This window comes from Setaria viridis, chromosome 6 (assembly GCF_005286985.2).
Source record: "Setaria viridis chromosome 6, Setaria_viridis_v4.0, whole genome shotgun sequence".
Lineage (NCBI taxonomy): Eukaryota > Viridiplantae > Streptophyta > Magnoliopsida > Poales > Poaceae > Setaria > Setaria viridis.
Genome location: NC_048268.2, coordinates 31,054,981 through 31,082,252, shown reverse-complemented (window position 1 = coordinate 31,082,252; position 27,272 = coordinate 31,054,981). Strand labels below are relative to the sequence as shown.

The following is a 27,272-nucleotide window of genomic DNA, read 5'->3' as shown; positions in this document are numbered from 1 at the left end:
GAAAAGAATATTTACATAACATAGTTGGTGGTCTCTTACTCTCTTTCGAGTTGTACCGGACATGGACTACCATACGTCTTTTTTTAAGGGGAGGACTGCCATATGCTAGAGTTAGAGTTGTATCAAAGTTAATAATCATACTTGACGTGTAATCTTTAGGTTAATTTTAGACCGGTAGATTGCTTTGGAGGATGCTTTGAGATTCGAATTTTGTACTTAGTAGTTGAATTTCATAATACATACTCCTACATGAGACATCGTCCATTTTGATGCGACACGTGATTTCTCATTCATGAAAAGAAGTTTACATGCATGGTCATGGTCGTGATAGCCCTTTTTGGACCAGACAGAAGCAGGTTAATGCAACGCAGTACAACTCGTACACAATCTTTTTTGACAAAACATAGAAGGAGCATGACTGTATAAGCAAGTGTGGTTGGCGATAATCATCGCCGTAATGAATTCGAAAGCTTCGCCCACCTGCAGGTCGTACTGGTCCGGGGAGCCCCCATTTCAGCCGCGACGGCGACGGGTGGTTGGCTGGCCGGCCGGCTGGCTGTTGCTGGTCTCGCCATTGAACTGAGCTGAGCATGATGGATCAATCGTCGATCGAACCTGCGAGTGGCTCGGGATCATGATTTCCCTGCAGGCCCAGGAATAAATGCCCAGGTCCTGGTACGGGAATCAGCTGAACGCGCACGGCATACGCGCTGTGTTCTTGGAATATCTTCCGTGCTGACTGCTCTTAACTTTTGTTTTAGGTAACATTTAATTTCACCCGACTTAGCATGGTGCTACCGTGCTACGGTTTCATGTTGGGATTGGTTTTTCGGCAAGCCTTGTTAGAGCGCAGCAGCGACGCGTACAAACTTTCATCCGTTTTTTGGCGGCCTTGACGGGACGGCTTGAGGCGTCCGCCGTACCCCCCCACCCACCCAACACAGCCATAGTGCTTCCAACTTCCAAGCCCAGTCTTTGCCTCAATGCCTCCCGTCGGTCCGGGCGTCCGGCTATCATCACTTCATCAGGGTAAGGGCCACCAGTCGCCACCATGAATCCACCATGGACTCCAGCCAGGGCAATGCGGCAGCCCGCTCAGATGATCAGATTTCTCTCCGCGCAGAAGAAGCATTTGTTTCTGTCGCTCGGCCGGCCAGGGTGGAACTCAGACACGGATGGCAGCCACCAGATAATGCACGGCACGCACCGAAAGCCGCGATCGACAGCTAACGGCGCGTATAATTTTGCCCCCTGCTCTGCACTCTGATCGCGCTGTCGGGGGGGGGGGGGGGGGCGCGGCGCGGGGAGGAGCAGAGCGCAGGTGCAGCCTCCCTGCACTGCACCCCCTGCAGCCAAGTAAACGAGACACTGCGCGCGGCGAGAGCGAGACCAGTAGACCACCCACTCGCTAGGACTAGGATAGGATAGGAGGAAGACCGAGGGAGAGGACGGGCGGCCGGAGCGGCGGGCAGAGTCTGCTCGGTGGCAGAGATGCTTGCCACCGCGCGTGCAGCGCAGACCTGGAGAGTTCTCTGGTTGGCCGTGCGCTGCTCGCGCTCGCCTCCGAATCTTTGGAGATCGGCGCGGCGCGGCGCGGCTTTGACTTCCATCGTCGGCGGACACAGGCTGTACATGAGTGCGATCCCTTCTTAAACCTGCCCATCCCAATTCCCAACTAGCAGTGCCAGTGCCAGTGCCAGTGCCAGCACCAGCACCATCGCCATTGGCTGCCTACTGCGCAAGAACACGATTTCACTTTCACATTTTCACCAAGAGAGAGTACTGACTGACTCATAAGGTCTGATCTCAAATAGAACAATATTAGATTGCAACATAGAGCACGACTTCACAGCGTGGGTTAAACACTTACAAATCGGATCACATAACCCATTTTTCATTACCATTTTCTTTTCACGGAATCCAAAATCTACGGACAAGACATTTTGTACAGGTTGAGAGTGAAGCACACAAACGACTAATCCTACGGACTACACCCGGCCGGGAAATACAATCAGTTGACCGTCCAGATCAAAGAGGAAAAAACAGAACTCATCTAACTGAAAACAATCTCAACGTTTCATTAGCCATTACTTGATCCTACCACCCAAAAAAAAGAGTCGTATCAAAAGTCCAAGATCTTCGTTTCCACTGTCCAGGGAAAGGCCTTCCCACATGCCAGAAAGGAAGCAATTGGTGAATGGGAATGGTCAAATGGCCTTAGGTCTCTTCCTTCCCCAACTAGTGAAGGGTATAGAAAGTTAGACGACGGTGAACTGTGGAAGATCAATGCTAGCTAGAACTCTGCAACACCAAAGTTTGCCTCAGTAGTTACTTTGTCACGCTTCAGCTACATACTGCACTAACCAAGTGATGGTCTCTGCTGGCTTCACTCTCCTGCCTCTCCATGTTCTCCAAGATCCTGCGAATTGAAGAGCGCACATGCTGTCAATGAGAAAATAAAGTTAAAAACGATGTGCTAGTGCTCGACAAGCTAGGGCGCAATGCACTGTATCTGTCTGCCTGGAAGGAGCAGAATCATTTCGAAATAAAAAGGAGATCCAAATTAAATAAAATGCAAGTCAAACCCCAAATACTAAAACGCCATGTCTGTAAATTACCACGTGAGCGTCGGCGGCTGGCCCGGCGCCCTTCTTGTTGTGCGCCCTCTTGAGCCCGAGGAGCTCCTTCCACCGCGGCCCGCGGCGGGTGGCGCCGCGGTCGGCGCCGGCGGCGGCGTCGTGCGCGCGCAGCTCGTCGCGCAGGGTCGTCGGGGCCCGCGCCGCCTCCCGCAGCGGCAGGATGCGGCCCTTGGAGAAGAGCTGGTCCGCGGCCATCATGGGCCGGCTGCCCACCGGCGAGAACTCGAAGTCGGCGTCCGCGCGCCCCGGCGGGCCACGCGGCGGCGGTGGCTCCAGGGCGAAGTCGCTCGAGAAGGACATCCGCGGCGGCGCCATGGGGTGCGATGGCGGCGGCGGCTGCTGCTCCGGGTTGTACATGTCACTCAACGCGCACGTGCCATCTAACACACAGGAGCTGCGGCAAACACGCGCATGATCAACACCTACGGCCGCTCGCGCTCGTGTGCTTCTGCTCCTCCTCTCGGCTCCTCCTGCTTCTGCTCCACCAGTGCAGTGTGGTGAACTGGTGCTAGCTACTAGCTAGCTAGCTAGCGTGCTGATGGGTGATGGGTCAAGGTGTCGAGTTCTGGAGGGATATGGGATGGGGTGGGTGGGAGGGGTTATATAGCAGAAGCAATCCTCTAGAGGTAGGGGGGAGAGATTTGAACTTTGAAGGGAGGCATGGCGACGACCGCGCGGGGTTTATGCGAACATAATGGCATGCGTGCGTTGATGCAGTGAAACGGACGGTGGTAAATCCAATTCCAAGGAGTCACTGCCACTCCCCGACTCCCAGTACGTGCACACGCACTGCCAACTTGCACCCACGGTCAGACGATTGACTGCGGCCTGCGTACGTGTTCCAGTGGCAGCCAGCCAGCGATGCATGTCAGGTTTGGATAATTTTATGCAGCGTGCACGTTGACCAGGACAAATAGAAGAGGAAAAGAAAACGCAGATTACTAGCACTACGCCCAAAATACAGTGGTACTGTTTTTCTTTAGAGAAAAATACAGTGGTACTGTTAGGATTCTCATCCCGTTGACCTTGGATGCAATGTACTGCCTGGCTTTAACTGGTTTTGGCACTAAAATACGCAAGTCAAAATCTCGGGCACGCTAATAGGGGGCGGCTTTAGAGCTTTGACTTTGCTCCATTTTGAAGGAAAAAAACAAGTTTGACAACCAGAGATGCAGGACCCGATGAGGAACAGTTAACAGCTAGCTATGTTCCAATATTTTCAATAATGAGCAATACCATGTAGCGAGGAGCTCTACTCAGCTACGAGCTCTACTCAGCTACCGCAGCGTCGCTATAGCATGCTATTTAGAACAATGCCGCAGCAGCTCGTGAGCCGCTTTAGTTTCTTAACAAGGAAAATCAAATAAATTTCTTGACACTTCCTAAATAGGCACCTAAAAAATGGTTCATGAAGAATATTGCCAGGCGAACAAATAAAGGTGGGGAGTTCACGGTGCTACGCCGTCAGGGTTTTATAATTAGTGGCTAGACAGGTTAAGTAGGAGGACGCTGGGCAGATCAGCGACAGAGAGAGTGTGCGTCACCGATCATACTGTCCGGTAGTGACGGAGTGCGACCAATGAGCAATGCGGAGTAGCAAAACACATAGGTTAGAGAACGGCTGGAATGAGACCTGGTGCAAGAGGGGGGACTAAATGCCCCCTCCCTCCCCACCACACACAAATCCAAGCGTGGTGAACTCCTTTAATTGGTGGGTTTAGTGCTAATATGTCGCATAGAAAATAACAAAAGCCTTGCAGGTTCTTTTGCATGGCCTCCTCTGATTTGTTTTACTATGTCTTTCCCTGAATGCAAGAGAGTCTGGAGATGCGCGATAAGGTCTGCAAGCGAGCGGCTTCTATATATGTCAAGGAAGATTAGAGGTGGAACAAAGAAGAGACGATGGTACGACATGATAACGATTGGACGGCTCACGGCACAGCCTGATGAAATGCCAAGTATTCGGTCGTTGTATGAGGAGTTATTTTTAAATTTTGTGAAGGTCTCCAATCGAACAAGTGAAGCAAAACGGTCCATTTCTTTCTTTTTGTTTGACCTAGGCTAGCATTCGAACATCTCGTAGAACAGATCCAAGGACCTTAGCCAGGGATGTGATCAGGGAGATAATCTAACGTGTTGACCCACAATGCCCGGGGAAATAAAAAGTCGGAGGAGCATCGTACGCTGCGCTGGCAGTGGCAGCGCAACGTTGTATGATGGCGCGGTAAATGGATGCCGGAAGGGACCTAGGATCAGATCGAATCGCCTTGGGATCGAATGGAGACGACGACGCGGAGATCACAGCACGAAGCCTTGCCAGGAAGAAGAGCTCTGGCCTCACAGGACCACTGGCTCCTCTGGCAGAGGACGAGCGAAGCGCGACGAGTGAAACAGGCAAACAGCCAAGCGCCGCGCAGGCACTGCAACACCACCACCGGCACATGTGCGATTTTCGCCATGTGATGGGTGATGGGTGATGATCCAGGGGCCAGGGGGCTTGATATCAGAAAATCCCTTCCGGAGGTTACGTACCGGGGAGGCGGTTTTCCTCACCGTCAGATGTGATCTCGTGGCTGATGGAGTGGTAGGGGCAGTACAGGCTACTCCCCGCCGCCTCGTCTCTCTGCTGATCCGTCGGGTGCGGTCCGGGGCCGAGTGGGGCCGGCAGGTGCCCGTCCGCGGGCAGCCTCCCTGGCAGCGGCGGACTGACCATTTCTTCGTCCTCGTCGCCGCTTCCCTTGTTCTGCCGGTTCGTGGTATGATCCGGTGACGAGAGGCCCGGAGGCGGTTCCCTCGCTCGTCCATCCGCGGTCATCCTCCCTGCCGCGCGGCGAGCAAACATTTACCTTGGTGGTGCTTAAGGTAAGATGCATAGACCTTCTCAGCCATCTAGGTTCAGGGTAAGATAAGATTATCTGCCGCCTGCCCTGTGCTAGGACATGCCCTTTTTGCCGCAGCTCAAGCGCATGGAGGCGTTAATTAAATCCATGTGATTTGTACCAGGCATTGTTCTTAGTTTAATAATTGTTCCATCATGTGCTGATTCTACCACGTTCTAACGGGCAAATTGCCATGCTATACATAGATGGATTCGTTAGCTTTAGTTATTTCTCCTAACAAATGTTTGCTAATTATGATTCCTTCTTGATATAAAATCTTGCAATTAATTTCTGAATTTGGTTAGTCTTCGTGTGCAATGTCACCTTCTCAAGAACCATATAGTCCTGGCAGCATTCGTCAGGTTGTTTGCTGATTACGATTCCTTGCTGACATGATATCTTCCAATTTAATTCTGAATTTTGTGTGATTTTTTGTCACTGCATGGTAACTCAGTTTGGTTCACTGCAAGTTATGTCCTTTTCAAGATGCATCTTAATTCTCTATCTCCTAAAAACAAGCATCAACCGTAAATAATGTGCCTTCATTGAAATTAATTTACTATATGCAGGAAGCAAAGAAGACATGTTTGCAGTTCGGAGATCTCAAACAGAGGATTATTTCAGCTGTCGACAAATGATCTTCTGGCACATGTTTAGGATCACAACCACCATGTTATTAGGTTTTCTCATTTTGTTTTCAAACATTACTGATAGGGTATACCTAAATTTTCTTCTGATGGGACCTTTATCCTCCAAAGCTTGGCTAGCTTGCTTGTTAAGTCTTTTCTGGTTGTTTTTACTCGATCTCTGATGTGTATGCTGTCGGCTAAGGCCTTTTAAAAGATGAAATACGATGAGAATGTTCTCACTCGAGTGCAAGTTTTGATGGACTATCTTATCTACTCCTGTCCAGCAATCATCAATTCAGACACCAAAGAAGTTGAACCGGAAATGTTAAGCTCGAAGTGCCTTCGTGACAGAGCTGCATCTTAACGATGCTATTTGTTTCATGAAGTCATATTTATACTGCATCAAGTTACATTTCTAAACGAGAGAACAGATTTGTACGATGGGTCATATACAAAGTGCAGTATCCCCTTTGTGAAAGAAAAGTAAGGTGTTTTAGACACTGATTCCAGTATTCCACTGAACATAATGTCAGCCAACATAAAGCCCCGAGACACTCATTCTTCAGGAACAGATCCTTACATTGCACATGTTGCAACAACATGCTACATACACAGAGCAACAGGAACATATCTGCATCTTGCAATCGGCAACAGCTAATTAACAAACAAAAATCAGCTCTATTGTAAGATGAACTGAAGTTGTCAAACTTTGGCTCCAAAAGTGCTTCTGTCGTACCATATTTAAAAAAAACTAATGATATTTTACAATCAGACATCATCCAAGACTGAAGATGGATGCAGACTGCAACACCCATGAATATGTTCACCATACTGAGTACCTTACGCCAAGGCCATTGCTGGTAAGTCTTGCCCCTTCTGCCGGTTCAGATTGTTCTGAAATTGTTGGCAAAGAAAGAAAAAATGCGTGAGAGAACCATCATGAGGAAAGATAACAACCGACTGTACTCGGTCTTGCATCAGTTCAGCAACATCTACGACAGAGACCGAGTACCTTATGCCAAGGCCATTGCAGGTAAGTCTAGCCCCTTGTGCTGGCTCATATAGTTCTGAAATTGTTGGCAAAAAAGATGCATGAGAGAACCATCGTGTGGAAAGATAACAACAGACTGTACTTAGTCTTGCATCAGTCTAGGAACATCTAAGACAGAGACTGTACTTGCTTCATAGCCTAGGAACAATTGATTATCGTTCATGATCATATTCCGACTTGATTTGCTACATCTTAACTATCTTGAGGCATTAAGACATAGCTCCATCACCGAGGAACAAGAGATTATATTATTTGCAGCTACTTACCAAATCTTAAGGCTTTAGTAGTAAGTGTTGTAGGAAATATTCCTAGCCTTGTGGAGATGTGGCAACTGGCAACTACCCCTCTTAAACTCCTAAATATAAAACAAAACTGAGAACAATTTAGCATATTAACTCGTTTCCTCCTGTCTCATTTCTTTGCTCTTTTCTAACTCATGTCCACTCAATTTACATGATTCATAATGTTTTATCATAGAAAACTACTGATTCCTCAGGAACAGATTTTTAATCCATCTTCCTATACTTGATTGGACCATTTGTGAAAGGGGTGTAGTTCTAATCCATTCTTTTACTTGGGAGTATCACTTTTTGTGCTTTTACATACATTCCCAGTTACCTGTTTGTGCTTGTTTAATCTTAATTACATTGAAATATCCAGCACTAAATATATTAAAAAACATTAACTTGAGGTTTCATTTTAATTTAAACTACACATCTCAGCACTAACTCACCATATCGTTTTTTCTTTTCCTCCCAATTAAGAGCAAATGTGTATAGCAATTTCTGCGCACTCCTATAGTCCTATGAACTTGGAGAAAATCAGTGCAATCCAAAGTAAAGATGCACGCACTTCTCGGAGATATTTGCCCCCAAAACATTAGGCCATAAGCATCACTTTTGAGTTTTGATTCGCATATATGTGCCTAACCATAAAAAATTTCTACAGGTCAACGTTTATGGGCAATCATGAATCGTACCTGTTCACCCGATTTACTCTGGCCCGACAAACTAGTCACCGTGTCCCTTTCCATGGCACTCCCTGTGACCCTCTGCATCCCGCTCCTCCAAACTACTACTCCAATTCGTTGCTTGCCATTAGCATCAGTGGTCAAGCCGTATCTGAGGATCCGCTCCCGCCGCAATCTATTGCCCTGTGCCTTGGAACACAGATTGGCCGCAGCTAGGGTTACGAAACAAGCTGGCAATGGCGACGGGCAGTGCCGCAGAACTTGGCAGGACGGAGAGAGGTACCAAGTACCATGGTACCTACCTTCGGAAAGGTTCGCCAGCACCGCCAGCGCCATGGTCGCCGGCGCTGTCCTGAGGGAGGACACCAGCTCCTGCCGATCTGAAGGCTGAAAGACCAACGATTTTCTCTATTCTCTCTCCATGTTTTCGCTCACGGCTAGGCTTCTGTAGACTCTGACAACACCGTTTCTCTCTCTACTACGTGGCGGGCATCCATACTACCCAAGCTGCAAATCTGGACGGTCCCGCAGATGCCCACCCGGGATTGCCTCTTCCGCTTCATATCCCACACCTACGCTCGCGACTCGCGAGCAGGGGAGTGTCGGCAGTGAGTTTTATCGGCGAGACGGCGCATTGGCTCTACCGGCGTCCGTGCATGTTTGTCATGCGTGCATGCGGCCATGCCGGGGCGGGCGGCACCTGCCGTACCCGTACGTCCGGCCGGGTGCACCGGATCTCGCTCATTTTTCATGGACCGCATTTACGCACGTCCACTCCACTACTGTACTCCGTAGCAGGCAGCCAGGCAGGCTCGCAGGGCCAAAATTTATTTCTGCGCGTCGCAGCGCAGAGCTGCAGGCTGTGGATTATGCGTGGCTAGCTGGAGCCCAGGTTTCGAGCCTTTTGAATACTGGGAGTCTGGGACAGTGCCACGCACTGCCACTAGGCCTTTTGAATGCGTAAAACTGGAAACGTATGGCCCCTGCGTGTGGTCGGCGCCTGTGCGGTGCTAAAATCCATGGCACTCTTGAGCTGGCCTGCTCTCCTGAATTCTGTACTTTTTTGGGAGATTTTGGGGTCGCAGCCTGCAGACTCCCAGTGCAGTATTTTTTTGAAAGATTACTCCCAGTGCAGTGCAGCTGGCGCTTAAGCCATGCTGAATTAATCCTGTTTGGATCTACCCAACTAAAATTTAAAAGTTTAGAAGATTTTTTTAGCTAGCTAAAATTTATCTAAGTAAATTTTAAATACATTTTCCGAAAAAGGTGAAGGGATATTTTGCTCTTTTATTATTTTTAGCAGGGTTTAGTTGAGTTTAACTAGCTAAAGGAATCTTTAGCCAATTCAAATTAGTGGGGTTCTATTGATCCATAGTAGTTAAATTTAACTAGCTAAAATTTACTGGTGAATCCTTATATCGCTGATTCGGAGATGGGAGTTCCATGGCTTTTGGGCAGAGGGAAGAGATGAGCCGAGTTAGCGACATTAAACAGGGCATCCTACAATTAAGTCTGATGACCTACTACTCCAGGGTGACTCGCAAAAGTCACAAGTCACAACAATAACCACTAGCCAGCCTACACTTCTCTTGTAGACAAACAAAAGTTTAATATGGAATCTCACATTTGGCGTTAGGCTGAATTGGATGTCACCGCAGCCTATCTCTCATTAGTCCCAGCCTCCCAGTGCAGGGTAGGTTTTTTTTTTTAAAAAAAACTTCTCTGGGCTAATTTAGGTTATGCATTGAGCACAGCCCAAAATATTGAGGCTCTTGCTGGGCTGGGCGAAAAGACAATATTTCAATTGTCCTAAAGTGTACTGCCAAAGCATAGGGGTTCGCTCCTCTAAAAAAAAACATAGGGGTCCGCTCTAAAAGAATTAAGCATATGATTCTTATCTTAATGTATAAATAATGATAGGTGGTATCCAAAGCCTACAAACTTTAAATAGAGAAAACATGGTGTTCTTAAATTTCTCCTGTTCATCAAAAGAAAATGGAAAACTCCGATACCCAAGGCCCCCGCGTCGCTCCCCCTGCGAGCAACACAGGCGACGCCTGAGCCGCCGTCGCCAACCACCTCCCACCGCCCCTCGTGCCCGCCTCGCCAGCGCCAGAGGGGGCCGTCGGAAGCCCGACCGGCTCCCAAGGACGGCGGCGGTGGGGTAGACCAACCGGTTTGTGACTTCTGCGCCGGGGCAGAGCGACGCAAAGGGACCTCGGCCGGTGGCGCATTGGAGCGGCGACGGCCTGGATCTGGCCCTGCCATGGGTGGATCCGGCCTCCCCATCCCTGGATCCGCCGCCCACGACCTACCTTGGCAAGCGGGCGCGCGAAGACGGCGGCAGCCCGGGTGAAGACGGCGGGGTGGGTGCGCGAAGACGGCGGCGGCCCTCGGCTCCACTGGCGCAGGTTGCCGAGGAGGAGCGCCATGGCCGGGCAGAGGACGACGGCCACGAGCGACGAGGAGACGGCCGCCGTGCCGGAGGTGGGGCTCAGCGCTGGGGCATCGGCGGCGAAGGCAATGCTGGCGAAGGAGGACACGGTGACATACAAGATCTTGGAGGCCATGACGCTGTGCAGGTAAAGCTAACAGAGATTGTTTGCACGTGTTAGCTTTGTGTTGTGAGCAGCCGGCGAGGGCGACGTGCCCGGCTCCGCAACGATGGCGCGGTGCGCGGAGGTCCAAGAAGTCGCGCGGCAGCGGAGGCAGCCCGGGTGAAGATTGGCAGGTGCGGTGGTGGCCCCAGCCTAGGTGGAGGATGGAGCGCGTCAGCGGCAGCCCGACGGAGAAGGAGTTGCGGAGGGGCCGCTAGAAGGAGGAGATGCGGAGGAGGTGTCGTGGAGGAGGCGCCGGAGGAGGAGACACGGAGAGAGTGCGGCGGCCGGTGAGGAGGATGACCGCCGGTGTGAAAGCGGAGGTGGAGGTATGGCGGTGTGGTGCAAGGAGGCGCGGTGGTGACGACGCTCCAGACGGGCTACCGTGATTGTGGCCGGCAGTGCCGAGCCGTGAGCGTGCAGGGGTTGGGATGCTCCGGGCGAAAGCCCTCGCCGACGTTTGCTGGTGGAGATGACGACAACATTCTAGGGTGTCGTTCTCCCCGTTGGGGGCATCATTTCTAAGCTACAATCCTACTGCATGGGGTCCTCTGGGTGAAAACCTTGTCCAAATTCTGGATGAGCGACGGCGATGCTATTGGCGTCGTGCCCTCCTTGGAGGCGTCGTCTCTAGAGACCCATCTCGGTCTACGGCATTCCTGGTCCATAAGTGATGGTTGGCCGCACCCGGTGGTGATAATTTTGCCGTGTCGTAAGCTAGAAGGGTGTTGCTGAGGCCACATGGAGGCGATCGCAGTGATGGTGGCGGCTAGAGGTTGTCGCATAATGTCGGTCTTGGCCGCTTGCAGCGGACCACGGTGGCTGACGTTGCTTCGCAACGGCCAATGTGGTGTGGAACTACGTTGGAGGACGATACTTGTAGCAACGGCATCGTGGGACAACTAGGCTTGCAGCGGACCGTGGCTGGTTGCTCAGCTTGGTTGGGCTACCCGGTACGGTACATTGTCGGAAGACGGCGCAAGTGACTTCTCCAGCTTGCTGACATGGCGGCGGTTGCTTTTGCACGGGTGAAGCAACGAGGCGAGGTCAACCTTGTGGCGCCGGCTTGGCTGATCGACAAAGAGCTTGTGGAGCGAGGCAATCTTGCTCACCACTCGGACAGTGACTAAAGAAATGGATCCGTGACATGGAGTACTATGGCAGGCGTGGCGAGGCCCCCGCGCGTGGTGTTTCTTCGAGGTGATGAGAGTGAGGTGGAGTCCAACGGCGGATGTTGCAAGGACCCCGCGTGTTGTATTATCACGGTGGCAACTGCGAGACAGCCTGCGAGAGATCCAGATTCGGTGGTTTCACCCTGTCAGGTGAGTGTGGTATTGCAGCGGTACTACAGTGACCTTCTTGATGCGATGTAGTCTGTTTTTATCGGTTCCCTGTTGATACCGGGCCACGCTTGGAGGTTTCGGCGTATTATGAGCGTGGAGGTTGGTGGGTGCTACCATGGTGAGTGAGTGATGAGGTCGCGTTGATGTCCCAATCCAACTGGTTGGGTCTGGCAGTGTTGAGTTGAGTGTCTACCCGCGCTGATGTTTAATCCAACCGGACGAGTTTGTTTTGTTTTAGTTTTATTTTCCTTTATTATCTTTTCTGGAACTCCTTCTTTTTAATATAATCGGTAGCTCTCCTGACTGGTTCGTTTCAAAAAAAAAAGAAAACGGAAAACGAAAAGCCTACACACTCACTTCATTGACCCAGCTTAGATTTAGTAAAATTCTGAAATAGTATATCTACATTACTAACATATAAGAATTTCACGAAATCTAAATATGGAAAAATACATATATTGGACCTAGTTGAAAGTTTTAGCCATCGATTGGACGGGTAATTTTGCTAATTCCTAAAGAAAAAAAATCAAACCTGCAAGAGCCTGGATAGTTTGTATTTGTATATTTCATTTTAGTAGCGCAGATGTCGGTGACTTAGGGTACGGGAAACCTTTATTCATATAGCAACGACCAATTCATATACTTGAAAAATCGAGCGCCATGCAAATAGTATACCCGTAGCAAAATGTATAGTGGTTTCGAATTTGGAGCTCCAGCAAAAATGATATATCGGTGCCTGTATTTTGTGGATAATATATCGGTGCAGGATGCAGAAAAAGTCATACGGCAGTCAGAGGGTTGACCGATGGACGGATAGGCACGAAAACAAGTCGGGTTGGAGAAGGTCAAAGACTTAACCGACGGACGGATCGACGGAGAAGTCAATCATAAACTCAGAACAAAGTCAGCCATCATCGCAGCCCCTTATAAAAGGATATGAGGCCATGATGCTCCACGTAAGCCTAACCTTTAAAAAAAAGAGTATTTGTGTTCTTACGTACCTTTTGAAATGTAATTGTGATTTTACCCTCATTTTTCAACTTTGTGATTTTGCTCTATTCACAAGTTAATACGATTTTACCCATAGTCAACGTTCAAAATAGGGTAAATATGCAAATACCGAGGGTAAAATCACAATGAATTGTGAATAGTTGAGGGCAAAATCACAAAGTTAAAAAAATAAGGATAAAAATATAATTGTATTTCAAACTAAAAAAAGAAAAAGAACCAGAAAAGCCCATCCACAACGGGTCAGACAGAACTCGGAAGAGTCCGAGGAAGAAAAAGGAGGACGCTTTGGCGGGCCGCGGGCCAACAAATCTCCAGCTGGAACGCGGCTGACGCTGCTGACGTCCTCCCTGACCGCAGCAGCACCCACCACCAGTGTGCCAGCCCACTACGCAGCGCCACCCGGGAGGCCGGAGCCCAACCCGCCCGTGCCGCAGCGCCCACTCGTCACTTTGACCGTCCGTTTCCCCAGCCTGTCCCGACGAGTGGAGTGGCGGAGTGGCTCCGCGGTCACCGTCACGGGTGACGACGCGCCCCCGCCCCCCTCCTGGCCTCCTCGCCCCGGCTGACAGGCGGTCTCGTCCGCTCGGCTCTCCGAGGGGTAGCGCCGTAGCAGTCACCGATCAGTGGAGCTGCCGCGAAGTTCGCGCGACCGCGACCGCGACCGCCAGAGGACGCGACGCTCCCAGGTTGACGTCGCCGTCGACGTCGCTGCCAGGGGACGCGGGCGACTGGCACGCTACCCCCTGGCGTATTCGTCGAGGCTTTTCGAGGGATTTCTCGCAGGGGAATCACCTGCATCCGCCGGATCGGACACACGACCGGACGTGAGGAGACAGGAGACCTCCTGATTTCAGAGACGAGGTACACGAGCCACTAGGCAATAGCCATGGCGAGGTTGGCCAAGGCACACACATATAGCAGCAGAGACCATCTCCAACGTGTACGGGACAAATTTCCTCACTATTGCACTATGAGACGATAAACTGTGATTTGGTTGTTGCCAAGTGAAATGGAGAAAATACTACACCCTCGTTTAAGATAGAGTGTCTGGTGTGGAAGAAGACAAACTCGAGATGCAGAGAAGACAACAGGGATGAGGATGCATTATTTTCAAGATTTACCGGTCCAGTCTATTAAGCGTTTTGTTGGTCTGAATGTATGCATGCACGAGGTTGGTGTGCATGTGTGATGTGTGTGTGTGTGAATAATGCCTACGCCTATATACTATGTTTGTAAAAAGATGTAATGTGAATAAGTTTTAGGGCCCGTTTGGTTACTTTTGCTTATTTTTAGCACGTGTCACATCGAATGTTTAGATACTAATTAGGAGTATTAAACGTAGACTATTTACAAAACTCATTACATAAGTGGAGGCTAAACGGCGAGACAAATCTATTAAGCCTAATTAATCCAACATTAGCAAATGTTTACTATAGCAACACATTGTTAAATCATGGACTAATTAGGCTTAATAGATTCGTCTCGCCATTTAGCCTCCACTTATGTAATCGGTTTTGTAAATAGTCTACATTTAATACTCTTAATTAGTATCTAAACATTCGATGTGACGAGTGCTTAAATTTAAGTCAGTGAATCAAACCAAGCCTTACTCAACTAAAAAGTACTCCGTAGGATATAGATCCTAATAGAATGATTGCACTGAAAGGCGTTGATGTAAACTCTATAGTTGTATATGTATCCCGCTAGTGGAATAAAATACACTATCCTTCGCGTAGCAATTCTGTCACTGAAAAGCATGATACAAGCACAACGATACTTAATTTGCCAACCAATGATTGAGATTAGCACGTGGATCATATTGAGAATTGATAGTAATCACAAATAGGCAGGGAGTGATCTCAGTACTTTTATATGTACCCTTAAGCACGAAATAGCACAGTCCAAAAATGTTTCATCCAAATCCCGTGCGTAGAAATTGGTTCACAAGTCAGTAGTCAGCTCGTGTTCCTTGCTTTTCAAGTAGAAAAGGTACACTCCCAAAATTGCCCGGTGAATACAGTTGGTAGGACTCTACTGATAATGTACAAAACTCTGCTATGATCAAATACGTTACAACAGAGCTGAGGAAAAAAAAAACAGAGAGAGCCAAAAGAAGCATATTGTTGAAAGGCTAGGATGTTCATTTTTCAAACTACTTCAACGGCTGGGATCTAATCACAGACGATTCAATTCCAAGCGCTCGAAGTTGGCGGGAACCAGAGCTCGCCCTCGTCCAGCTTCATCAGGTCCTGCAGTCCTTCCCAGAGCTGCTCCCCTGTTTCCTGCCCGCCCCGCGGCGGCCACTCCGCCGGCTGCCCCCGCTCCTCGGCATCCCCGCTGCAGAGCGACGGCGACTGCGTGTTGTCCGACGACCTGGCGGCGGCGCTGGCGTCGCCGTTGCTGGCCTCGTCGTGGGCGAGCTGCTCGGGGAACGGGAAGTTGAGCTTGGCGCGCGGGCCGCGGAACTCGATGGCGGCGCGGTCGTAGGCCTTGGCCGCCTCCTCGGCGGTGTCGAACGTCCCGAGCCACTTGCGCACCGCGCGGCGCGGGTCGCGGATCTCCGCCGCCCACTTGCCCCACGGCCGCTGCCGCACGCCGCGGTACTTGTTCTTCTTCTTCCTCCGCCTCCTCTGCCCTCCCGCCGCCACGGCCGCATTGTTGTTCTCCGCCGCGCCGCCATCCAGCGCGATCACCTCGGCGCCCTCCCCCCCGAAGAACTCGCAGCCGAGGCACCGCTCCATCCCGCATACCCGGCATGCCGCGCCCGCCGCCGCGGCAGGGAAGATCTCCGGCGGCGGCGTGGTGTACCCGGAGACGACGTGGAGCAGGGCGGCGACGATCACCTGGTGCTCCTGCTCGGGGGAGATCACCCTCCCTGCGAACGGCGGCGGCGGCTGCTGCTGCGACACCTCCGGCGGCTCCGCGCCGGCGGAGCTCGGGGAGGGGTCGTCGAGGTGGCCGTCGAATCGGATCATGTACGCTTGGTTCGCTGCCATGGCGGAGAAGATGCGGTTGGTCATGTGTGTGTTCTTCCTCTGAGCTCGTGTGCTTGTCTGATGGCGAGGCGCTGCTTTGAACTGAGCGGGAACTGGTGAGGCGCTGAGCTTTTATACGAGGTTGACATCGCACGGTACGCGGCGAATGCGGACAGAGAAGGGAGAGGATTAATTAAGCTCCGTCTAATGGCGCTCCCTCGCCCGCGCGAAGAAAACGTGGGCAACGTGCGCGTATTCCTGCCTCTGTTTTTGGTTTTTTTTAATCCCGGTTTTGCCCTCCTGGTCTGGCTGTAAAGGGTCAGGGTGTGGACGCGGGGGCGTATTGCGGGGGCACGTGAGGTGACGGCCGAGGTGACGTCAGCGGAATTACGGGATTCGGATGGGGACGTGGAGGCTGGAGCAGCCGGTGGTCCCGCCGTTGAAAGGGTCAGCGGGGTCAAGGAGGCGGTCGGTACCGTCCGACGTGGCGGGAGGTCGGTCGTGGGGGAACGTTCGATGGGGGCCCACCTGTCGGAAAGGCATCCAGAAGGATGTCTGTTTTGGATAAGGATGGGGTTAGCTCTGCAGCGAGTCCAAGGAGATCTTCGTTCAGAGAAAACCAAGGTCCAAGTGTTCCGTGTTCTTACACGGTCGTCAAGCCGTATTAAAGCAAGTCAACCGTGCGCGCATTAAACGGTGGTGTTGTGCATTTAAGCTTTTCATGAAATTAGTTTTGACAACCTATCTATATGATCATAAACAAATCATTTTAAACACTTAAAAACATTTTAAAGTCCATTTAACCTTATAAATAAATACGGATAGTTTCACACTAGAATATGCATAATCTGTAATTATAGCTTACTAGGTTAATCTATTATCTTATTATATCTTAATATAATAGTGTTAAAAGAAACCACCACGTTCGTCGAGAGAGTCTAAAAAATTCCCACGTTAGTCAAAAAGAGAAGAATATACACCGTTGAATTTCATGATGATCTAACAGTTTATACAAACCCGTAAATAGTAATATGAGCCGTTGATCTTGATAGTTGAGATTATAACTAGCCAAAACACATGAATTCTATTGGCAGAAAGAAAAGGATGAGAACCAGCGTACACTAAATCCATACGGAAAGGGGGTTCTACAAGCTAACGTATTTTCAATAGATATTAAGGAAAGCAAAATAGAGAAACATTGCTCATCATTGCAACATGGACACATGCGTGAGGGATTAGAACTTGTATTTGCTTTATTAGTCTACGTATACGTAGGGGTAGTAATGGATCATGTCCTTTATACCTCCTTCACAATCCAACCCAGCCTATATATATTTAACTCAAAATCATACAGTATTTCAGCTCGATTCTTGTAAGCCCCAATCCTTAAAATTATTAAGCTAAATTAGAGACCTCTTTACCACCCCTACGTATACGGGACCAAGACTGAGGAGATGAAAGATGTGTTTTTCATGGCTACTCTGATCGAAAGACGAAGTCGCTGCATTGTCAACTGGCCACAAGCGGAAGTTGATGGCAGAGAGGTGCAACACAAATATCCAAACATGGTGTTAGAATTAAGAGCCTCCGCATGGAATTAAAGCATAGCGACAAAAAAATTAAGCTTGCTAGCTAACTAAATTCTTAGGGGCATAGTTTGGCATTGTCTATCCTCAAAGTCAGTGGCAATCAACCGGCAAGAGTTTCAAGTTTCTAACACATGATCAGGAGCAATATTTTACTTTTCTTCGACTCCTGTCCTTTCTTGCTGACGTCCATGCCAAAGCTAAGTGCACGTGATGCTCCTCGACGAGATGGCTGTCGATCAGGCCGATGATGACGAGCTAGGCTACACTGAAAAAAATCAAGCTAGAGCTTGCGCTCTGCATCGAATAACCGTAGCAGGAAGACACACTCTCCTGTTGGGCAATGGATGCACGCTTGCTCAACCATGTAAAACAACTGCCGATTATATTAAAAAAAATTCCCAGACTGGATAGTACAACTAACAGCACCGGCCAGTTTGATTGGCATATCAACCCGCGCCGTACAACACATCGCACAACTCAACTCATCACAACTTACAACCCCGGTCGGTTGGATTGGGACATCGACACAAACCAACTCATCACAACATACTACGGTCGATTGGATTAGGATATCGACACGAGCTAACTCATCACCACTTATAGCTTCTGTAGGTCAAATTGGAACATCGACACGAGCTAACATCCACAACTCCTAGCAACCAGCCTAAGCACCAACATTTCCCTTTTTTTTTCCTTTTTTCCCCTATACCTACCTCGCCAGCGGTAGCCACAACATGACAAGGCGCAACAATAAAAAAACCACGCCCCCAAGGAGGGATGCGATCCAACAGCGCCACCGTCGCCCGACTAGATGGTCAGGGTTTTCACCCTAGAGGAACGCGGAATGCATTAGGCCGTGCATGAGGCAAAGCGGCAGATTGATGAATGCTTCCAACAAAGAAATCGGCGTCCAAATTCGTCGACGTCAAAAGCTGTAAAACAGGCGGGACTAATTGGAGGCTCCTTTTGAAACCTTCAGGTGAAGCCACCTAGGATCTTAGATGGACATATTATAAAAAGATAGAAATCCTAGGAATTATCACAAAAAGCAAAACATATAGCCATCAATCGGTAGACTTAAATCATAATAACCATTTGATCTATTATCTTTTCTAAAAAATTACTCACCTATATCATTATAAAAATAGCTTAAAGTAACCCCCTAAATCTATATCTAAATTACCCACCTCTACCATTACATAAATGTTGACACCGGTTTTTGGCTAGGGTCAACCGCTGTGGATAAGGTTCTCACATCCGATGAAGGGGAGAGAAAAGGGTTGCTGATGAAGCCACGTGGATCAAGCCTAACCGCTGTTGACCATGATTTCAGAAGCCGATGGAAGACCAGGAGGGCCTAGTCCGAAGGAAAATTGACTCCACCAAATAAGGGAAAATTTTAGTAGTTTTTAGAAATAGCTATAATAGTTCATGTCGTATTCGACTAGTATTTTAGCTTGCTCCAGGGTATAAATATAAACCCGTGAGCCTTATAATGAATCATCAATCAATCAAATATAACCTTTCGGCGCCACACCACCAAAACACTAGGAGTAGGAGTAGAGTAGATTCGACAAGTTCCTTCTAGTGCGCAGGGCTGCATCAGCTTCAATCTCAGGCGAGCTTGTAAGTACCGTCACCTCGTCATTACGACCTCTATCAGAACTTTCTAAGTTAAGTCTTATATTCTGATATTGTTGTGGGCCTAGTTATCGAGTTATCTTAGATTGCAAATAGAACTTTCTTGGTTTTGTCCAATATTCTTTTTGTCTTCGATGGTTGCTCACAGTTATCGAGTTGTTTGGTTTTATTAAGTTGCATCGTATCGATCTCTTAGTTTAATCAAGCACTCACAGTTATTGAACGGCTTAAATCTGGTTAGGTAGTCCTCATCAGCTCCCTTGCCCTATTTAAACGTTCAGAGTTATCAAATCGTATCGGCTGGTAGACTATGCATGCTTTTATTGCTTTATATATGCTAGGTCCGATAGATCTTTACCCCCGCCCCTCGTATTGCTAACTATCAGGCCCCTGACATCAGCACGCTACTGTTGAGAGCTGATGCTTCGGTCGGGTCTTATTCGTATCTCACGGAAGCATGATGACATCATTGAGCCAATAGGGGCGCGTACGAGGCCTTGCTGCTGCGAGCTTGTCTAGTTGAGTTAATGGGCTGAAGTTAATGCTCTCTCACTGGGTTACCTTGTCTAATTTTAATTATATAGTCATGACATTGATTAGGTTTTATTAGCTTAATTAGCTTGTAAGAGGTAGGCAAGAGGTCGAAAATGATTGGAGAAAAGAAATAGTTGACTATTTAAAAACTCCTTATCAAAAGGTTACCAAGAAGTTACGATACAAGGTGTTGACACCATTTTGGCACGCCTGGTGGGACACGGTTATAAGCAAAAGCAGTCGATGTAGCGATTGGAGAAAAGGCCAAGTCAAGTGTGCGTGTATACGCATGTTCCGGTGGGATCATCTTCATAAATGCCAATGACGATTAGAGATGAAGCTTCCTGCAAAATGATTGGCTACTCTATCAGGGAAGAATTGCTTTTTTATCAGGCATATATAGAGGCCCATGTTGCAATTAGGGGGTGTATTCATGCATCGGCTGAAATAAAAAAATGCATTGGCCGATTGAAAATTGCATCGGCTGATTGGAAAAATAAAAAGGGATCGACCGATTGGAAATTGCATCGGCCGATGGAAAATTGGTTCAGCCGATTAAAAATTGCATCGGCTTTCGGCTGATTTATTGCAAAGTAGTGTGTTCTGAATAAGAGAAATAAGTATCGGCTACCTATTTAACTTTTTCCCACAGCCAATGGGAGAGATGGAGGAAGGCAACCGATGGTGTCTTGCTGCCGATGACGAGTTGTCGATACTTCCATTTGAGTTTATTCTTCTAGCACAAAAGCATCGGCTGATTGCTTGGCTAATAAAAATTGCATCGGCCGTTTGGTTCAAGCAGAGTGCATCGATTGATTGATTCAAGCAAGATAGTATCGGCTGCTTATAGAATGTATCGGATATTAATTTCAAAGCATGAAAAAAATTCATACTCCGAAACTGGGGGGGCCTGTGTTGACAACAAAAGCTTGTTGGTTACTGCACCAAGTTTTGGTGTCAACATACTTGATCTTTTGTTTCCATTGCTAGCGGATTCATCGGCTCAGAGTGGGATCAAGACATCAAGCTGACGGAGTTCTTTATATTTCAAGAGGAGTCGATGGTGCTTTGAATATTGCAACCAGACGTCATTGGCTCTAAAGACAATGAATCATCAGACTTCTATGATCAGTTTTGGAACATGAAGCCTTTATACTCTGAAACTGGGGGACCTGTGTTGACACCGAATCATCGGACTTCTATAATTAGTTTCGGAACATGAAGCCTTCATACTCCGAAACAGGGGGGCCTGTGTTAACACCAAAATTTAAAAATGTGCTCTGAAAGGAAGGTATCGGTCGATGATGCAAAAAAATAATGAAATCTCCTAAATAAGGCTGAAGAAAGAAAAAGCAAGAAAAGGAAATCAACGCACGGGGCAAGAATTGAATAAAACATTCTGGAGATAGAGTTGGTTAGGATAAGCTTGATTAGAGATAGAGTTGGATTAGTTAGAGATAGAGTTTTGATTAGAAAAGATTGTGTACATGACTTGCCTTGTACGTGGTGCGTCAGAGGCCATCCGCCCTATAAATATAAGGGGTCGTGGCCATTGTAATTTTCATCACATGATCAATAATTCAATATATTTACCTTTACCTTTCGGCTTCACGCCATTGCTAGGAGTAGGAGTAATGTAGCTTCTCGATGAGTTCCTTCTAGCAAGCGGGGCTGCATCGACCTCGATCTCCGGCGAGCTGCAAGTTCCGTCACCAGGTGTTCTAGGCTTTAACCACCGGGCGCATCGCTATGGTTTTGTCTAGTTTCATCTACCAGTTATCGAGTATCTTGGATCTTTGACTTACGGCGCATCGCTTCTGTCTCGATCTACGGTATTCACCAGTTATCCCGCCTTGATTAAGATTGCGTCAGCTGATATTTATCTGTTCTATCGTCTTGTTGTTTATGACATATTAATTGTTATTAATTCTGTCGAAATAGACGATAGATCTGTTTTTAATAGCCTGTTGCATCTTAATCTTGGTTACCCCTCGAGTGCCGTCGGAATTGAGTTTCATTGTGATTAGATTCATCGACTGGCGGGGTTTAAACTGACGTCCTGCTGAGTGTTTCTAGGCTGCAACTACCGGGCGCATCACTGTGGTTTCACCTAGAAATATTGGTGGTGACGTTAGTTTAGATCTCATCGGCTTGTGGCTCTGGCTATGATGGAGCAATAACTTGACGACGCTCTGTCTCTTATCGGCTCTCTAGCCGATGGCTATCATATCAAGGATCATATCGGCCCGATCGGCCGACTACATCGAACTTCGAGAGAATTATCTCCACCTTGTCAGTTGAATAGTCAAACTGATTGGCACGCCTGTTGATTGGCTTGTTTGTGTTTATTAACAACCTTAAGGAGAAAAGGAGAAGCAGAAGAAGTGATGTTAAGGCCTGTCAGCATGTAAACGTCCATCAGACTAGGAGCCATTGGGCCATCCCCAAACATGAAGGCATTCTATGCATCGGACCAAAAGTATGAAGCCTTAGCAAACATAGGTTCATCCTTTTCCATGTCGAACAAAGAAAGCTCAATGCAGTGGCCGATGCATAGTTCATCCCATTCCACCCTTTTGATCCGACATCCTATGGTACTATGTCCTCCAACCTTGAGGGTTGCAAGGCCATGAGGGAAAACCATTTTCTCATATAGTTAAATCCATGGAGGAGGACTTGTAAGGAATCCTTTGGGTTTCAGCTTGGATAAAATTTGTGGGATCCTCATCACCCATGGGGCCAAGAAAGAATGCATTATTCACGTCACTAAGCGGAATCAAAATGTGATCTAAGAACCTACGGATCGAGGTGAAAAAGGAAAGGAATGAGAAACATGGCGGAAAATAGATTAGATCTAAAAGTGCTTGAACAAGGCGGCGACATGAATATACCTCGGGAACAGAAGTGGAGGTCACCATTGATTGACTTTGGAGCTTTGGTCTTTGCGGGGAAGGTTGAGGATGATCGGTGATGGGGACGCCCAGATTTGTGGCCGTGGGAAATTTGGTTGGCTTGAGGTAGAAGAAGAAAGGATGGAGCGGTTATATAATAGTATTGTTGATCAAGTGAATCCCAAAAATCAAGGGCGGCGATTGCGGCAACGACTCTTTGGTTTTGGAAGGATATCGGCTCGGGACTTGTGTTATATCCCAAAATTGGGGGGTATGTGTTGACACCGGTTTTTGGCCAGGGTCAACCGTTGTGGATAAGGTTCTCACAGCCGATGAAGGAGAGAGAAAAGGGTTGCTGATGAAGCCACGTGGACCAAGACTTACCGCTATTGACCACGATTTCAGAAGTCGATGGAAGACTAGGTGAACCCAGTCCAAAGGGAAATGGACTCCACCAAATAAGGGAAAGCGTGGAGATTTATCTTTAGTAGTTTTTAGAAATACCTGTAATAGTTCATGTCGTATACGACTAGGATTTTAGCTTGCTCTAGAGTATAAATATAAACCCGTGAGCCTTGTAATGAATCATCAATCAATCAAATACAACTTTTCTATGCCATGCCACCAAAATTCTTGGAGTAGGAGTAGAGTAGATTTGATGAGTTCCTTCTAGCGCGCAGGGCTGCATCGGCTTCGATCTCGGGCGAACTTGTAAGTTTCGTCACCCGGTCATTAGGACCTCCATCAGAACTTTCTAAGTTAAGTCTTATATTCTGATATTGTTATGTGGCTAGTTATCAAGTTACCTAAGATTGCAAGTACAACTTTCTAGACTTTGTCCAATATTTTACTTGTCTTCGATGGTTGCTCACAGTTATCGAGTTGTTTGGTCTTATTAAGTTGTATCGTATCGATCTCTTAGTTTAATCAAGCGCTCACAGTTATTGAACGGTTTAGATCTTATTAGGTAGTCCTCATCGGCTCCCTTGCCCTGTTTAAACGTTAAGAGTTATTAGATCGTATTGGCTGGTAGACTTTGCATGCTTTTATTGCTTTATATATGTTAGGTTCGATAGATCTTTACCTCTGCCCCTCGTATTGCTAACCGTCAGGTCCTTGACGTCAGCATGCTACTGTTGAGAGCCGATGCTTCGGTCGGGTCTTATTTGTATTTCACGGAAGTGTGATGACGTCATTGAGCCAATAGGGGCGCGTACGAGACCTTGCTGCTGCGAGCTTCTCTAGTTGAGTTAATGGGATGAAGTTAATGCTCTCTCACCATGTTACCTTATCTAAGTTTAATTAAATGATCATGACATTGATTAGATTTTATTAGCTTAATTAGCTTGTAAGCGGTAGGCAAGAGTCTTTGTTTGCTGTGTTCTAATATTTTAGGTTAATAGATTGATGTCAATGCCCTCTCATTCATGTTACCTTGTCAAAATTCAATTACTCTTATGAAGATATTGATTAGATCTGTTAATCTATCTGATGTGTGCATGGTTAACAAGGGCTCCTTCTATGGCTGTTGTGTTACAATACTTTACCTTAGCCCATCGGCTCATATAGCCGATGACATATGCCATTAATGTTTTATTTATTCACACCGCATGCTTACATTAAATATCTATCTGTCATTATAATTATTTCAAGAATACCTACCCATGAGTTCGAAAGGCTTCACCGCCGATCGGCTCAGGAATTTAATGTTTACCTTGTCAATGTTTAGGTCAAATTAACTGACATGCCTTGCACCATTCGCGAGCTGATTTGGAGCATGCACTGGAGTTAAGCAGATTTCCTAGATCCTCCGTGTTGTTCAACGCAGAAGCCTGAGGTCCAGATTTTGCGTCAACAATACAATAAACTAAGTAACCCCTTAATCTTCATCAAAATTACCCACTTATGCCATTACAAAATAATTTAAAATAACCCCCTAATTTTGCAACTAAATTGCCCACCATTGGTACTGAAAAAATAACTTTAAATACTCATTAAATTTGCATCTATATTACCCACATATGCCATTATTTAAAATAACATGAGGTAAACGTAAATTTTAATTCAGATCATCTTAATTAAAATTATACACCAATATATGATGCTAAATCATCTATTTCTTACACTATTGGTATGTGATATAATAATTAAGGTATACACATGATGTGTGTCACCATTTATAAAGATATAGAGGAAGTGATGAGAATATATATTTCTATATTAAAATTATAGCTCAAACTTAGGACCCATTAAATAAATTTAAGCGCATACCTGCGATGCAAAGTGAAAAGTTAAAGGTTATAAACGTGGATGAAAACGTTATAGAGTAATTACTAACTAAAATCTATCACAATCTGATGAAGATAATAAGTATACATCTATATAAGTATTGTGTTCGAATATTTAACAAATGAGAGGTAGCCCAAGGTAATTGCTTTGTAGCAATGTAGCCTCATTTTTTTTCCATTGAAGACTCCGCATTAGTTCTCACGAGACACGCTAGAAAAAAGACAAATTCTAGAAATTCTCATAAAAATCAGAAAACATCAAACATCAATCCTATAAACTCTAATAATCATATTCATTGATCTATTATATTTTCTTAAAAGTTTACCTACCACTATTATTATGAAAATATTCTAAAATAAACCCTAAACCTATATCTAAAATACCAAGCTCTACCATTAGAAAAAATAATGTAAAGTAACCCCATAATCTTCATCCAATTTACTCATGCATATCATTATATAGCATAACTTAAAAATATCATTCTAAATTTGAATCTAAGTTACCCACATATGCTGTTTTTAAAAGTAACCTAAACTAAACACCTCTTAATCTAATTATCTTCATGTGCATCATAGAGAAATATCCAAAAGTAAACTAATATTTGATTCTAAATTACCTATTTATGTCATTGTTAATATAGAAATACTAAGTTAAGGTATATACACATGATGAGTGTTACCATGTAAACCATTTATACATGTATGTGAGGAAGTGATGGAAAATATTGATTTTTATGCTAAACACAATGTATGGAGGTGCGATACAAAATGAAAAAGTGTGAATATGAATAAAAAAGTGTATAGAATAATTTCTAAATAAAAATCAATCACAACTGGGTATTATGTTGAAGTACTGAAAAAAATGAGAAAAAAAAATGAGAAAGTAGCAGGTAAACAATTTTGATTATTGGCTAGGAGTTTAATTTCTAAATAATTTTTAAATATAATAGCTTTTAAAAATATTAGCACGTGCTGACTAGTTGCACTAATGGCCAATGATTAATAGCAGGTTCTGAAAATTCTATTAGAGATACTAATTTCAAGATCGAGATCTGTTGTTGGTGTCTATTTTTTTTAATGACTATACAAGTTAGTGTCTTTGTTTTCTAGAAATGAAAGAGAGACATCATGTTCACAATAAGCGTCGAATAGCTAAATGTTGTTCGTGCTTCTCCACCACCAGGAGGCAATCATAGCATTGAAAAAACAATCCGTCTTTTTTTTAAAAAAAATAAACTTTTAAAATCCCAGCTCCATCTTTTCTACCTGAAGACAATCATTTTTTACTCGGCATGAGCGTTTAGACCTGCAACAACATGAACTTTCCAATTGGATCCATCGATCCGGTATTACCATGCGAATCAAATAAAGCAGAACTATATTCCAGTAGCTACATTATTGAAGCTCAGAGGAGAGATGATGACGTATATTATTTGTGATTTGAGAAAGTAACATGCTACTATTGCAGCAGGGCCAGCTGTACCATTTCATATTCATATTTACACCGGGTTAACCTTCAATCAGTAGGAAACACGTGCGGAGACAAGTACGGTTCTTGTTGAGCTGATACATTCGTCAAGGAAACATTGAAAACATGACTTGGTGTTGTTCACACATGCAGGTAACTGTAAAAAAGGTTGACCTTAAGTACATGTTGCTTTTGTTTAACCGCCCATCATCCCTGCTGTTAGGCACGATCACGAACCCATGCTGCCATGCATGCAATTCTTTAATCGATACTCAAGCACCGAAAATGAGAAGCATGTTGCCCAAATACCTAAAATATCACCCGGAGCTCGACGGAATCGTGCCGCCCCGGGGCCCACGCCTCAAAAAGGCATACGGGATACCCAACCGCCTGTCTGTTCGCCACTTGCCCGTCGCCCGTGGCCGATCCTGCCCCCGTGCTGTTTGGTTGGTGGTGGAGTGGGGGAAAAGGTTGGTGCGGTGCCGTGTGACGTGGGGGCGGGGAGAACTGGAGCCTGGAGGTGATTCGTTCACTCACCACGTTGACGGCGACGCGTACAGATTGGCTGGCGACAGCTCCCCACGGCGCGGGGCGTCCACGGCGGATCAGAATCCGGAGCTCAGATCGGGGAGGAGTGGCGCTGCTCCGGTCAGCGTCAAACGTCAAAATCCTCGTGCTGTGTGTTGCTTTTGCTCGGTCGCGTGGAAATAGGTTTCGATCGTATAAGATCCTCGGAGTGCTAAACATGAATTAATTATAAAACTAAT

General features: G+C 46.7%; 2 protein-coding genes and 2 long non-coding RNA genes across 4 annotated transcripts; 1 reads left to right on the top strand and 3 right to left on the bottom strand.

Moving 5' to 3' along the window:
- Positions 1–1,878: 1,878 nt before the first annotated feature.
- Positions 1,879–3,235, bottom strand: LOC117860094 (uncharacterized). The gene is made up of 2 exons (XM_034743317.2): positions 2,619–3,235; positions 1,879–2,419 (listed from the first exon to the last, which is right to left on the bottom strand). The coding sequence occupies exons 1-2, from the start codon at positions 2,994–2,996 to the stop codon at positions 2,387–2,389; spliced, it is 411 nt and encodes a 136-aa protein (XP_034599208.1). The 5' UTR covers positions 2,997–3,235; the 3' UTR covers positions 1,879–2,386.
- Positions 3,236–5,155: 1,920 nt separating this feature from the next.
- Positions 5,156–6,397, top strand: LOC117860200 (uncharacterized). Its single transcript, XR_004641401.2, has 2 exons — positions 5,156–5,501; positions 6,088–6,397. It is a non-coding gene; the product is annotated as an uncharacterized lncRNA (long non-coding RNA).
- A 214-nt stretch (positions 6,398–6,611) lies between these two features.
- LOC117860199 (uncharacterized) lies at positions 6,612–8,862 on the bottom strand. Its single transcript, XR_004641399.2, has 4 exons — positions 8,471–8,862; positions 8,178–8,357; positions 7,160–7,214; positions 6,612–7,041 (listed from the first exon to the last, which is right to left on the bottom strand). It is a non-coding gene; the product is annotated as an uncharacterized lncRNA (long non-coding RNA).
- Positions 8,863–15,055: 6,193 nt separating this feature from the next.
- On the bottom strand, positions 15,056–16,216 carry LOC117860300 (uncharacterized). Its single transcript, XM_034743568.2, has one exon. The coding sequence runs from the start codon at positions 16,137–16,139 to the stop codon at positions 15,306–15,308; it is 834 nt and encodes a 277-aa protein (XP_034599459.1). The 5' UTR covers positions 16,140–16,216; the 3' UTR covers positions 15,056–15,305.
- Positions 16,217–27,272: the final 11,056 nt, after the last annotated feature.

Coding starts and splice junctions, on each gene's coding strand:
- LOC117860094 (XM_034743317.2), bottom strand. CDS start 2,996: ATGTACAACCCGGAGCAGCAGCCGCCGCCGCCATCGCACCCCATGGCG. Junction 2,420..2,618: donor CAGCCGCCGACGCTCACGTG/GTAATTTACAGA, acceptor TTCAATTCGCAG/GATCTTGGAGAACATGGAGA.
- LOC117860300 (XM_034743568.2), bottom strand. CDS start 16,139: ATGACCAACCGCATCTTCTCCGCCATGGCAGCGAACCAAGCGTACATG.